The sequence below is a fragment of the Lissotriton helveticus genome, chromosome 12, assembly GCF_964261635.1.
Source record: "Lissotriton helveticus chromosome 12, aLisHel1.1, whole genome shotgun sequence".
Taxonomy (NCBI): Eukaryota; Metazoa; Chordata; class Amphibia; order Caudata; family Salamandridae; genus Lissotriton; species Lissotriton helveticus.
In genome coordinates, this window is record NC_136073.1 from 152,109,783 (window position 1) to 152,125,157 (window position 15,375).

The 15,375-nt window shown below is 42.8% G+C and overlaps 1 protein-coding gene across 1 annotated transcript in view; it reads left to right on the top strand.

The window, feature by feature from the left end:
* Positions 1 to 345: 345 nt before the first annotated feature.
* LOC144798590 (polyunsaturated fatty acid lipoxygenase ALOX15B-like) overlaps positions 346 to 15,375 on the top strand; it is a 302,675-nt gene continuing 287,645 nt past the window's right edge. The window contains exon 1 of the mRNA XM_078669544.1: positions 346 to 492. Coding sequence (XP_078525670.1) covers positions 346 to 492 — 147 coding nt within the window. The remainder of the gene's footprint in view (positions 493 to 15,375) is intronic.

The window sequence follows — 15,375 nt, forward strand, 5'->3', positions numbered from 1 at the left end:
GAATTGCATGCACTTGTCGCCGAGCGATCCGACTGCAGTGTTTGTTGATGTTACACAAACTTCAATAGAGAGATGCTAAAGAAAAAAGACGTTTTGGAAATATGAAAGTCCGTCATATTTTCACAATTGTTGCACGATTTACATGCAACAGCCATGGCAGCCCCTTGGCTAGACTCTGCCTGTTAATTTATTGCCGCGCCCACCTCTACCTCTGAGAGATCTTTTTCCGCCTCCTTGGGAGGGTAGGGGCCGGGTGTGTATAAAGACGCCAGCGCAGCTGCATTCTTTACAAAGGCAAGGAATTCAGCCCGAGTGACCCAGGACCGCAGAGCTGATCTTCAGGACATGGCTGCCTACAAAATACAGGTGGAGACCGGCAGGGCCCTCCAAGCCAATACAATGGACTCCATCTCCATCACCCTGGTGGGATCCCGCGGCCAGGGTGAAAAGCGCTTTCTCGATAACTTTGGCTGTGATTTCCTTACAGGGGCTGTAAGTAGAGGCGCAGACGCAGGGGAGGGTGGAGACAATAAGATGTGTGATATAATCACTATGGTATCCATCAATTAATTGTCGTGTGCTGGAATTTTCTTTAATTAGGAGTCTTGTGCTGTGCAGAGCGCTGGGGACTGGAGCTGGAAATGGGTGCCGGCCCAGTGGACCCCCTGCAGTTTTGTGTAAATGTGAGGGTCTTTGCCATAGTGCACCGCGCCAATCACTCCGAGTGCCTGGTGAAGTCCCCAGTGTCATCTTAACGGTTCTTGGGGCCCAGAACCGGTTTAAACTAGATACGCTCATTCAGGCCCCATAGTGGAGTGAATTTGAGAGAGCTGAAGAGCGAGCAGGACAGGGGAGGAGATGCAGAGTGGGGCACGTTAGTGAAAGGTGAGATTGTGAGACCGGTGGGAAGGAGGTGCATTAAAAGAGAAGTGAGGTAAAGATAAAGAAATTGGGATAGGTACATGGAGATGTAGAGAGAGTCCAAGGTGTAGTATAGTGGCAGACCTGACACAGGTAACTGAGACAAAAGAAATGGCATTAGGTGTGGTTGGAGCGAGAGACGTCGCGATCTATTGATGGGGAAACCACGAAGTGCAGCATAGCGAGTCATCTTGTTGCGCTGAACTGCGTGACAGGGAAAAGGTAGGAATGTATTTAGGGCAATACTCTTAATTCCTATCTATTCCCTTGCCCTGGCGCCCTTTTGGCAGCCTAACACATATGCAGGCATCTTTGCACCATAGTGCAAAGGTGCCTGCGTTGCATGCAGGATTGTTTTGGTCTACTAAGGGACACCTTCCTGCACTAAAACAATCCTGGGAGGAACATTGCTCTTTCTATGTATGCTGCAGGATACTTAGAAGACGAAGAAACAAGGAGAAATAGAGTTACTTCTCCTCATTACGCCACCCCTGGGAAGATGTAAGATTCTTGTAAATCTGGGGATGAGTCAAAATCAACCAGAGATGCATGGGAACACGCAGGCAAGACCCATGGAATACCTTTCCTGGCCAGAGTAGTGTTACATAGGGATTTGTGCTACAATCCGTTACTCAAGATTTTTAGAACCACTCAAAGGGGATGATTAGGATGGCGGTGAGGTCACCACCGACAGCCGGTTGGTGGCGGGCTCCCTGCCATCCTAAGCAATTTCCCGTAACCCACATTAGGCTGGTGGGCGGTTTGTTGGCAGTCAGAAAGACCATCCTACCACCATGCATCCGGCGGGCTCCTTGAGCCCGCAGATGCAGCGGAAAGGATTGTAGACCTACCATGGTGGTGAGGTCTGGGGGGCACTGCCATAGGGATCACAATATCCCTTTCTGCCCACCTTTTAATGGAGGTTAACCCACCATGAAAAGGCAGGCGGAAAGGGCCTTTGGGGGCCCACAGCGGGCCCCGCTTGCCCCATGGCCCTCATATCCCTGAACCATGTGGCAGGCTCTGCATGGTGCCTTCCAAGTAGTGCAGGGATATGTGCAGTGTCCCTATTTTGCATTGCTGTGGGTGCTGTCACCAGCAGCACCCGCAGCAATACAAAATCTAGCCATTGCAACCGCTGTGGTCGTGGTCGCATTGCAATGTCTATGTCTGTACTGCCGACAGCCTGTCTGGCTGTTCTGTCTGCCCACCATCCTAATCCGCCTCAGAGCCACAGAAAGTGGGTTTGCATGGCTTCACAAATCTGTCTTAGGATATGTGTAGCTCTTGCACCACATTGTGTGGTGCAAGAGCGATACAAACAACCTCACAAATAGGCCCCTAGTCTTTTAAGGGTTAGCTACAGAGGTGAGGAAGAGACAAAGGTGTGGATTTAGTGATTGGTGAGGTAGAGTGCGATGAGATACAACAAAGCAAGGTAGAGAGCATGAAGTAGAAAAACGGTGAGGTAGAGAGGCAAAAAGACCGCAGGAAGTAAGAGTAAATCAAAGTGAGCGAGATCAAAAGAGAAAGAAGGGTGAACAAGAGAAGAAAGGAAGAGTGACAGTAATATCATTGTCAAGAATATTGAGTATAAGGTAATTAATATCTATTTGTATTATTTGTTATGTATTTAGTTATATATTTTATATGTATATGATGTATTTTATTTTTACGTTGTAAATGTTTTTTAAAGTATTTGTGAACATTGTAGTAGTTATTAATTTTTTTAAAGTAATTTATATTATTTTTGTACTGTAGCAGGTTATGGGTATAGGGTGGGAAATAATTTATTTATAATAAATGAAAGTTTATTTATTGTAAAATATTATGTATTCGTTTATTTAATAATTATTAATTAATGTTGTTTTATGTCTATTTATTATTCGTAATATTAATTATTTGATTGGTAACTAATTATGTTAACATGTAAGGGAGTAATTTAATAACATTTTAAAGAATTGTTAATGAATTGTTAGTGAATGTTAATTTTTTAATTGATCATTGATTATGTTAATATTGGTATTTGATTATTATTTTTTATGAGTGGGTTGTGGGATTTATGGGTGTACAGGGTTGGCAATTATTTAATGGTGAATACATGTTGTTTCATTAATATGAATTATTTAAGTTAGTTGTGAGTATTTTCTTTAATTGTAGGTGTGAGTTCTGGGGTTTATAGGGGTATAGGATTTGAAGTAAATCAATTTGAAGTTATACATTTTAAAATGTTTTTTAATAATGTTTTTTTAAATATTGAATTGTGTTAATTGTGTATTTAATTTTGTATTACATTTTAGGAGTAAGGTGTATATGTTGTTGGTGTATGTTGTGAAACGTTAAATTAATGTAATTGCATATTTAATAATTTTGTATTAAAAACATGTTTATGTTAATATTGTGAAATATGTGTATTTTTATTTTAGCGTTAGGTTTTGGTTGTTGAGTTTTTTAGGGTTAGATGGTGGGAGGAAATTATAACTAAATTGATTTTATGAATTTCATTTACTAAGAAATATTTTTTAAGATAAATATTTTTTATATGTGAAATAATATTGCAATTTATTTTTAATATTGTCTGTAATATTATTATTATGCTTTTAATTTACAGAAATGTTTAAATTTTCATTGGTTGTTTAAATTTAATATGTTAGATTTTAAATATTTCTTTAAAATATCGATATTTAGCTTTCAAAGCTAGTTTCTGTATACATTTTATTTGTTTGTAATGTAATACTGACACTATTGGGAATACTATATATATTTCAATTTTCGAATCCAACACATCCTCTACCGTTGTACTGACTGGAGTCGGAATTGTACATTTTACCCTTCTGCAATCCAATACTTTTCCTACTTTTGCACTGACTGGAATGGAAATAGTAAATTTTACCCTTCCCCAATCCAACATTTTCCCTATGGTTGCCCTGATTGGAGTAGGAATAGTAAATTTTACCACTACGCAATACAGCACTTTTCTTACTTTTGCACTGGCTGGAGTGGGAAAAGTACATTTTACCCTTCTGTAATTCAATACTTTCCCTATTGTTGCACTGAGTGCAGTGGGAATTGTAATTGTTGTTGATAAATACTAACTTTATTGTTGTGTTATAGTGGGAATAGTAAATTGTAGTATTATCCACTGTTATATTTCATGTTATTTCATTTTAATTGCAGGCAGAGTAGTAAATATTATTTTTGTGTGATTTAACACCTTGGCTGCTAGAGTTATTTTCCTCCTGCGCTGGGCCATAATGGAAATGGGTGTGTTCATGACGAGCTCAGCTCGTCATGAGCACACGAGAGGTGTACCTCATGATGAGCTGAGCTCGTCATGAGCACAGAAGGGGTTACATATTTTTGTTACTGTTGCATTGTATTAGGTGGGCTTACATATTGTTATATCCATTTAATATAAACATGTTTTTTTAATGTAGTGGGACATTGATATGTATTTTCATTTTTTATATTTTATGTTGTTATGATTTTTATAATTATGTGTTTGAATTATTATATTAATAATATTTATAATTTAGAATTTTTTTGTTAGTAAATTATTGTTAATTAAATTGTAAGAAATGTGTGTTTAAATTTATTTAACTTTAATTTGGTTTAATTTTTGTAATATTTTATGTCTTGGGTATATTTAAATATATACATATATGTTTTATAATCTTATATTATTTATGAATTTGTAAATTATATTATTATTTAAAATAGTAGTTAATTTATTTATTTTATATATGTATGTTTACGTTTGCAAATATATTTGCATTTTTTTGTTATATTTGTTAAAAGATACCTTTAAATATATTAACAATTTTTATCAATTAATGGTAGTATTTAACATATGTTTATTTTAATATATTAAATTGTATACATTTAAAAATCAATATGTAATACGATAGTACTGTAAACAATATTTGTTTCGATATTTTTGTACTTACCTTTTTAAGTATAGCAAGTCAATATTTTTGTACCCTATATTTTGTCCTTGAGATTCTTTACCTCAATAGTTTTGAGGTCGATATTCTATTAGTGAACGAGTTAGCATGAGGTAGAAAGAAAGAGAGGTGTGGAGACAGACATTGGAGAGGAGAAAAAGAGCAACAGAGGGAAGCAATGAGCAAAAAACAAATTCTTATGACTAACCCTATCATTTAAAGGGGGTGATGGTCTGAAAGGAGGGTGGGTCCTAGGCAGTTGTCTAATTTGTCCCAACCTTAAATCTTCTCTGGTTGTCAGTTTAGGGGTGCAACTAGACCTGAACTTGGGTGTGGGAGGGTGCTAACAGGTCAACCAATGGAGGTCGGGTTAACACTTCAGACATTGGAGCTTTGCATCTGCCACCTATTATACCAAATATCAGACTTATTCTTGTGCCTGCCACAAAAGCGTATTGTTTCACAAGCATTGCTGCCAAATTATACCTTCAAGAGACAGGACACTGCAATGTAGTTACCACTCATGGAGAGTCTTGGTGTCTTTTATTTTATATAAATACCATCAAGGGGTAAAATGCACAATTCATATGTTAAAGCATAGTCTACATCCGTTTGACAATGCACTCCAAGAAACTGGTTATAAAGGTGTCTGCTTTAGGTGTCAGAAGCTTGCCTCTAGCTTGACATACATTCAATGTCCAAGCTTCATATACCTGAGGTATACCTCAGTGGCCATATCGGCTATGCACCAGACAGGCTCTTTCTGGTGAAATCGGTTAGGATAATATTACATTGTGTGGTAATTGGTGCACAAGCCACTACCTATCCAGTCTGTGGCAGTAAAAAATTGATTGCTTAAGCATTCATCCTATTTGAAGGTCAGAAGTTTGTGCGTGCACCACCATAGGAATTATGATGTCCCTCCCTGCCAACGATTTCATGGCAATGTACCAGGCATGAAAAGGCTGGCGTAAAGGAACATAGTGGGCCCTCCTAGACCTAGCTGTGGGTTTTCGGGGGCATCTATGGTGTTCCCCTAAATATCCCTGCACCATGTGGCAGACACCGCATGGTGCCTGCCATATAGTGCAGGGATATGTGTGGTGTCCCCTTTTTGTACTGCGGCTCATAGGCGCGGACACTGGGCGAATCATTTCTCCTTTTTACCACGGCTAAAGGAAGGCTGACTACAGAACATTTACCAAGCCAGGGGCAAGTACTTCGGGAATTACAGCCGGGTCGGGACTGCGAGGACCAGCGGGCCCTGCCTGACATCATTGGCTACAGCTGGGGCCTCTTCCCGCACCCTCCTCCCTCTTCTACATGACGCCTCGCGGCCCCCGCTTCGCGGGAGCCGCTCGTAGGCGCGGACACTGGGCGAATAATTTCTCCTTTTTACCACGGCTAAAGGAAGGCTGACTACAGAACATTTACCAAGCGAGGGGCAGAGTACTTCGGGAATTACAGCCGGGTCGGGACTGCGAGGACTAGCAGGCCCTGCCTGACATCATTGGCCACAGCTAGGGCCTCTTCCCGCACCCTCCTCCCTTTTCTACATAACGCCTCGCGGCCCCCGCTTCGCGGGAGCCGCTTGTAGGCGTGGACACTGGGCGAATCATTTCTCCTTTTTACCATGGCTAAAAGAAGGCTGACTACAGAGCATTTACCAAGCGAGGGGCAGAGTACTTCGGTTATTACAGCCGGGTCGGGACTGCGAGGACCAGTGGGCCCTGCCTGACATCATTGCCCACCGCTGGGGCCTCTTCCCGCACCCTCCTCCCTCTTCTACATAACGCCTTGCGGCCCCCACTTCGCGGGTGCCGCTTGTAGGCGCGGACACTGGGCGAATCATTTCTCCTTTTTACCACGGCTAAAGGAAGGCTGACTACAGAACATTTACCAAGCGAGGGGCAGAGTACTTCGGGAATTACAGCCGGGTCGGGACTGCGAGGACCAGCGGGCCCTGCCTGACATCATTGGCCACAGCTGGGCCTCTTCCCGCACCCCTCCTCCTACCTACTTTAGTTAGCCCATATCCGCGCACGCGGAACGCGCCCGGATGAAGCCCGGGCAAAGGGCGGGCCGTCTACGGCCATCCGAGGATGATTGAGGCCGGGCTGGGCCCCGTATCTTTACTTTTAATTTTTTATTCTTTATACCTCGAGGTCTTGGATCATTGAAAATGCCACAAAAGCCGGGGAACGGCGGAAAAACACACATGGGGGGGAAGGTAAGAGGCACCCTGGACGCTTTTTTATCAAAGGCGGTCTCGAATTTGGACCATGAAATATCTGTTGTCGAATCGCGCTTGTCCTTCGAACTCCAACAAAACAAACGCTCGTCACTAGGTCCAATAAGACAGATACCCTCCCCACCAACACACAGCTCCCAGAGCATAGGGATTCTTTCATCTATGGATACGAGTATCCCCCTGCTCCTTCAGGACAACTCTCCTACCTTAACTCAAGTCCCAATGAGGAGCCCCAATTACGATTTAACTATCTCGGAACTTTCCCTGGACTTTTCCCCAGCGGAGCCCTCCTTGTTGCAGCTCCCAAATGCGACGTCTATGACTAAAAAGAGTACACCCCCGCAAAAAACATCTAGACAACTAACTCGAACGAAATGGAAGAGAGGGGGAAACGAACATTGGGGCAGACAAACCAAAGTACCCAGACTAGGCTCAAGCCCCCAAACTGACATTTGTAAAAAAAACACAACAGAATTATTTGCCACCACCAAATATAAAATCAAAGCCCCAGGTAACCCAAAACTCGTCAAAGAATCAATCACTTGAATCTAAGTTAAACATCAATGACATAGAACATCTAGTCAGATCCTTAATTCTCCCTGTTTTAGAAATGGTAAAAAGATTGGGTGATCAGTTAAATGATTTAGTGGTAGAAACCACCTTAAAATGCCAACTTCTAAAGGGCTTGGTAGCCATTAACACGAACACCAAAATCAGCGGACACCAATCAATAAATAAGGCCGCCAAAAAAGCCACTTCATCTGGCCCTAACATGACCACTGGGAACGCTAGGCCTTCTAAAGATATTGAACCTGCTCTGAATACCCCTAGCGGGAAACCGGGGAAGTCTGAGAAATCACATACACACTCTACTCTGACAGGGTCTAGAGAATCAGCTTCTCTTTCACTTAATATCCCTGCATCTGGCATCAAACAGACAGAGATTAAGGTCGCTGATATAGGCACTCCCCAACCCCCAGACAAATTCACAAAAACTAAAGGATGTCATATCGATCTGCCACCAGAGGCGGTTCCATATGCCATAGTCCTAACAGGTGTCCCAGAACTTATAGAAGGAAAAAAGGAAGGCTATGCTGAACTAAAGAACAAAGCCATTTTTTGGCTCAGAGAAAACAGGCCATTGCCCTCCCATATAGATGGAGACATAGTGTTTGTTAGAAGATTAGCGTGGGTAGGTTCTAGACCAAAAGACACTGCTGGGGAAGTAATCATTATTACCTTTAGAGACCAAAGGGTGGTCCCGCACATCGCTGATTGGTATCAGAATCAGGGATGTAGTAGTAAAGTGCCCCGAACCCTAACCTATTTGTATCCTGAGGCACTAATTGTTCCCCGTGGCCACTGTGGTGTGCCCACATATTATAAACACAACCTCTATCCTTCCCATCAATCGAAGCGGACCCTACGGTCTACTAATTACTCGGTTTTTGGGAATGTAGAAGGGCCAATCCCTGTCCACTCAGAAAGGTTTTAATCTACCACACTGGTCACTTCCCCTAACAAACCGATACGACGTTTTTTCGGATCTAAATGATCTGGATTGCCAACAGGGAAGTACTGCGATACATACCCCAGAAATATTAAGTTGTCCAATGTCAGCCACCTTAAATCACTGCGGGTGGCTTAGAACTGATCCAGTGGCAGGGGACCCTACGATTCCAACTGTCCCTATTGGGTCTCTGTTAAAACAGAACTATCAATTAGTTAATTTGACTGTCATAGATGATCCACTTCTGATCCAACATAATGTGCCTGAATCCAATCGATCAAATATTTCTAATCAAACAGACATTACCTATAGTTTCCTTTCCTGGAATGTGGCTGGTTTAGCTGATAAAGTGTATCAACAACATTGGCTGGACGTTGTTACTGAGCATAATGTAATTTGCCTTCAGGAAACATGGTCCCTGGAGGCACATCATATTAGTGGTTACCAAACCTTTCACACCCCAGCCGTTCAAAGTGCACATGGCCGCAACAAAGGGGGTCTGTCCACATTTGTATCTATCACCGGGGGTATTGAAGCTAAAAGGTTCAAGGCAACTGAGTACTATCAGATATTGCGGTTAAGATGGGGCCCATGCAAAATGCCACTATACTAAATTTCTACAATAATATACCTCCTGACAGGAGTGAGGCCATCTTGAGTAAACTTCTCTCGACCTTGATCTCCCTACATGATCAGTTGGTAGGTGATAATATTATGTTTTGGGTAGGAGACTTTAATTGCACGATCTGTCCACATTACTCGTATGGTTTGTGCGGCCTATCGGATTATGGGGAAGATTGCCCTACCCATTTTAATCACACGCAACTCGGTACTATTCTTAACAGTATACTTTTTTATTTTAACTTAACTTTCATAAACAAGAGTTGTACACCGAGTATACCATTTCACCCTACCTTTAACGGGAGGGGGTGCAATACGATAATTGATTATACTTTAATTTCTGCATCCCATGTCGGGTTAGTGGCTACCTGGGAAATGGGCCAGGCCCCCCATTCTGATCACTACCCTATAGTGTTTACCATTAAAGTCAAAAAATTAACACGCAGGGCTGAGGTCATCTTTCAATATACCTCAGAGATAAGACTAGCTTAAAAAAATGGCTATACAATTAAATGGGACAAGGTAGATCCCTCGGGATTTTTGCAAAAATGACTTGCTTCTAACATCGAAGACATAATGATCTGTCTAACCCAAGAAGAGGCACCAGACAATGTAATGAACTCCTTTTCTAAAATATTAGCCACAGTCAAATCCCTATTGACAAGAAAACATCGGAAGGGGGCTTCAAAACCCCACAGGTGGTTTGATAGTAAGTGCACTAAAGCACTAACACTTCTCAAAAGGGCATTACAGACAACCCCAAAAAATCCTGATCTAATCCGCAGATCCAGAAAAACTTATAAAAACACCATAAAAATGAGAAAAGCCACCCTAAAGAGCAAGGTATGGGCAGCCCTGAAAGAAGCCTCGATTAAAAGAGATAATAGGGCCTTTTGGAAGGTGGTAAATGACCCCTTCCTACAAACTAAAGAGGCTGATTGCATCGATTTGGCAATTACAGGTGACCAATGGGTAGCTCATTTTAAACATCTAAATGGCAGAACGACTAACATTAATGATGGAACCATTTCCATAGATGATGACAACAATCCCTCGGTAGGCAAAGAGCTAACCCCTTTCCCATTACCTATAACCTTCAGCTGTGAGGAAGTTCTTAAAGGCATAAAGGACATTTCGTCGGGCAAGGCACCGGGCCCGGATGGTGTCCCTATAGATACTTACAAGGCCCCAATGATAACCAATGTTTTAAATAAAGCGAATCCACAAGGTTTTATAACCACTTGGTCTGACGCTATAGTTTTACCCATCTATAAGAAGGGCAAGAAGAACGACCCGACCTGCTATCGGCCAATCTCTCTGTTGGATGCTTTGGCAAAGGTGGCAGGCCAAATTATTTTAAATAGAATACAAACATGGGGGAAGGAAAAACAAATTTTCACTAATTTACAGTATGGCTTTAGCCCAGGAAAGGGGACAACGGAACAATGTTTAAATTCGGCCCTTCTTATTGCAAAATATACTCAGGCAAAGAGCGGGAACCTTTTTATTTCCTTTATAGATTTAAGTTGTGCTTTGGACTGCATAGATCATGAATCCCTATGGCTAACACTTAGCGATATGGGGATCGACAGTCACATTTTATCATATATTAAGGAACTTTATAGAGAGGCGGGTGCAAGGGTTAAGTATGGCCCCAGGGGGGAATGTTCAGACAAATTCCCTATACACAGGGGTGTTAGGCAGGGGTGCATTTTGGCACCCCTGTTATTCACCTTATATATAAACTCAATCGGACAATACCTCAAGGACTTTCAGCACGACTATCCCACTATTAAAGGGACTCCCATCCCATTAGTACTATACGCCGATGATGCGGCATTAATGTCACGGACCAGACTCGGGCTACAGAGAACTGTAGATAAATTTAACACCTATATGAAGCTCCGCGGCTTGAGAATAAATATTTCTAAAACTTTTATAATGGTCTGTGGGAATGGTAGAAAAAGGGCACCTTGCCCAATTTTCCTCGACAATAAGAGAATTGAAATTACAGATACTTTCTCTTACTTAGGGGTAAACTTTCACAGGAGGAGCTCCTGGCAAACAGCGGTCAACGCTAGGAAACTAGCTTTTTTGCGCTCTATTGGCGCTTTGAGAAACTTTTCCACCAAATTGGGGGGGAAGCCAGCTAAAGACTTAATCTATATTTATAAAGCTAAGTGCGGCTCTACTGCTACCTATGGTGCTGGCCTCTGGGGCACCGAACACGCACAGGGGATACAAAGTTGTGAAAACCAGTTCCTTGCCTACTTATTGGGGGTACATAAAACTACATCCTCGTTCATGTTGCACATAGAAGCAGGCCTTTCCCACATAATAGACTCCATAAGGATTTCTCCGATCCTTCTCTGGCATAAGGTCTGGGTTACCCCAGAAACTTCACTAAATAGGGATCTAATAACTGATTGCCTTTCGCTAGATGGGGTGTCTAAAATCAAATGGCTATGTTATGTGAGAAACATGTTCAAGGACTTAGGCCATCCGGAATTTTTTGTAAAACCAAGTACGATGGAGAAGGTACCAAGAAGCCTCATTAAAAAGTTGGCCTTGGACCACCTTGTTACATCTAGGTGGAATGTAGAAAAAGAAAAACACACCATCACTAGATACCAGCAAATTACCTCCCATGAAGGGTTACAAAAATATCTAATACTAGTGGACAGCCCTTATGCTCGCACGCTGCTTACTCGCTTCAGGCTAGGTATTTTCTTCCGACTGGTCACATTCCCTCAATGTAACAACTGGACCATGTCAAATCTCGTATGCCCCTGCGATGATATCTCGCATCAATCTAATATTCATTGTGTCTTATTTTGTAAATTTTATCAGGCACCACGCAGGGCGTACTAATTACCTATTTTGAGGACATGGGGGATTCGAACTTGTAAGCTAGCTTTTCTTAAACTGCAACGGCTGGAAGAAGACTATGTTATTCATGCACTGAACTGCTTCCTAAAACTTGTAGTAAAGTTCCGTAATTCAATGAATTAATCAAAAACTTTTAACGAATATTTTTTGGGTAAAATTAATTACCTTGTTATGGATAAGTTTTATTATATGTACTATTTTTGTAATGATTGTTCTTAACCTGTGTGCTTTTATGATTTTGAACTACTAAATCAAATAAAGCAAGTTTGAGTGAGTGAGTGAGTACTGCGGCATGTGCTGCAGGCAGCAGCACCTGCCGCAATACAAAATATAGGCATTGAGACTGCTATGGTGGTGATTGGATCCCAATGCCTATGGCTGGACTGCCAACATCCTGTTGGGCGGTTCCACCTCTAATAGGATGGCGGTCGGACGAAAGCCAGACCGCCTTTAAAATAAGCCCCTTAGCTCTGGGGATGTCTAGTTATGCAAACAATCTACAATAAGATCCCTATACCTGGGACGATTAATGCATTTAACTGACATGAGTACATATCACTCAGGTTGTATTTTTCGAGCATACCAGAGTAGACCCCCTGCTATATATCGCAGTGGGGTATGAATTCTCTAATGTCTTATTGTCCCCATAATCTATTGTTCCAATCTAAAAAAGTGTCTAGGTTCTCAACTCAGACAATATCCAAAAAATGTCCAAAAAATGCCTGCCTTCTTCTCTGGCAGTACATATACCCACACTCAACCACATGTGCACATAACTAAGAAAAAATGTGTGGTGGAATGGAAGGCACCTCACGGGCGAACAACCCTCGGGGATGTTGGCTGATGTTACCAACTCAATGCCCCTTTGTCATCATCGGTTGCCATTCCAATTCCAAAAGAAAACAAATTTGTTACAACACATAAAATGAAATGCGTGTGAAAAGGTGCTACACAAAGAGTTTTACAACAATAACTCACAAATGTGACCAGAAGGACAGAGTGACATAAAATCAGCAGACACACCCACTCAATTACTTTATTCTTCGTATTAGTGTGAACTGATGAATTAAAAAGAGGTTGGTAGCTTAATCTCGCCTACCAGTACCTGATACCTACCAGTACCTGATAGTTATGCAAACAGACATCTGCAATCATCACAATAACCAATTAAACTTTCATAACATAAAAGAATGCCTTTCCCACCATTTAGTTTAGCTTGGATTTATTTTTCATTATATCTGATATGTATTTACCTGAAGGTGTAAGGCCATCAGCATAATTGAGGAGTTCTCTTTTTAGCCGTGTCTCTGGCTGTGTCCCAACTCTGTGACTTGCACCCTCTAGCTCTTAGGATAACAGTTCCCACTCCTATTTTGTATGCACTTCAACCTCTTGATAAGCTACTGAAATACTTTGTAAGAGGCTGACACCTCTAAAGAACAGTTTCCAGGAATCTGCAACAACACAGCTGGAGAGGGAGGGAGACTCGGTGGCATAACGTAAATGATTGGCCGCCCCCTGTAGAATATGAAGAGAGGCACCTAAGCCTCACATGTATTTAGATGGTCATTAGTCTTGGCTAGAATGCAGCCCTCCAGAATGTTGCCACTGCCCGCTCCGCATGCATGTTGGGTCCTGCATAATACACCCTAATGCTTTCAGACTGCCGTAGCTCGCGCTTCGGGTTTTTAAAAAGCACTTGTAATCTTTTTCACTATTGCTTCACCTGGTATAACAGGCTTTGTTTTCAGGCAGTAGCTGCACGCCTATGCCCTCCGGTCCGTCATGGCAAGTGCCGATTGCACGGAGGGGGAAAAATGCGCGGTCAACATGCACTCACTTCCGGTAGGAAGCCAATTACGGGGGTGAGCGGGCTAGTTGTTGGAGCCTAGTGACTACTTAGTGGCTGGCAGAGCGTACACGGGGTCTAATGCTTTCAGACTGCCGTAGCTCGCACTTCCAGGTGGTCGATGCTCGACGCTGGTAATTTTTTAATAAACACCCTTTGGGTTTTTAAAAAGCACTTGTAATCTTTTTCACTATTGCCTCACCGGATGTATGACGGTACAACGCGTACCGTCACAACGCATCCCTTTACCACGCATCCCTTACAACGCAAGTCGTTACCACGACTTGCGTTGGGGGCGCGGATTTCGAATAGTATAATTTAGTATTCTAACACCAGTCCCCGTGGACCCTAGGGAAGGTGTTGGGATAGTAAATTCACTATTTTTAATCCTTTAGCGCCCTCCAGCGCAAGTCGTGGTAACGACTTGCGTTGTAAGGGATGCGTGCTAAAGGTACCGCGTTGTAAAAACTTTGTGGTAAACGATGTTTACCGCCTCACCTGGTATAACGGGCTTTGTTTTGAGGCAGTAGCTGCACGCCTATGCCCCCCGGTCCGTCACAGCAAGTGCCGATTGCACGGAGGGGGCAAAGTGCGTGGTCAGCATGCACTCACTTCCGGTAGGAAGCCAATTACGGGGGTGAGTGGGCTAGTTGTTGGAGCTTAGTCACTACTTAGTGGCTGCCTGAGCGTACACGGGGACTAATGCTTTCAGACTGCCGTAGCTCGCACTTCCAGGTGGTCGATGCTCGACACTGGTAATGTTTTTAATAAACACCCTTTGGGTTTTTAAAAAGCACTTGTAATCTTTTTCACTATTGCCTCACCTGGTATAACAGGCTTCGCTTTCAGGCAGTAGCTGCACGCCTATGCCCCCTGGTCCGTCACGGCAAGTGACAATTGCACGGAGGGGGCAAAGTGCGTGGTCAGCATGCACTCACTTCCGGTAGGAAGCCAATTACGGCGGTGAGCCTGCTAGTTGTTGGAGCCCAGTGCCCATATCACCCATGATAGTACGGACGCGGAGCCGACGTGCCGGCAGCGTGTCCGCGCTTGGCCCGGGCCCAGGGCCAGAACCCCTGCCCAAAACCGTAAGAATCCACTCAGGATGGTTTATAGCAACATAGAACTTATGGCGCTGCGGACTACCCAGAGTTGCGGTATACTCAACCCTATTCTAGAAACCAAACACTGCCCGAGCTGCTCGCTGACCCTCAACTACACCCCATGTGGATCAGCAGTTAGTAAATGCCCGCAGGTCGGAAACAATCTAAATGAACTAATAAATGCAGCTTTGCTAAACGCAAGGTCCCTTGTAAAACACAACATAGAAGTAGCCAACTTGATTGACACGCATGACCTCGATATATTGTTTATCACGGAGACCTGGGCA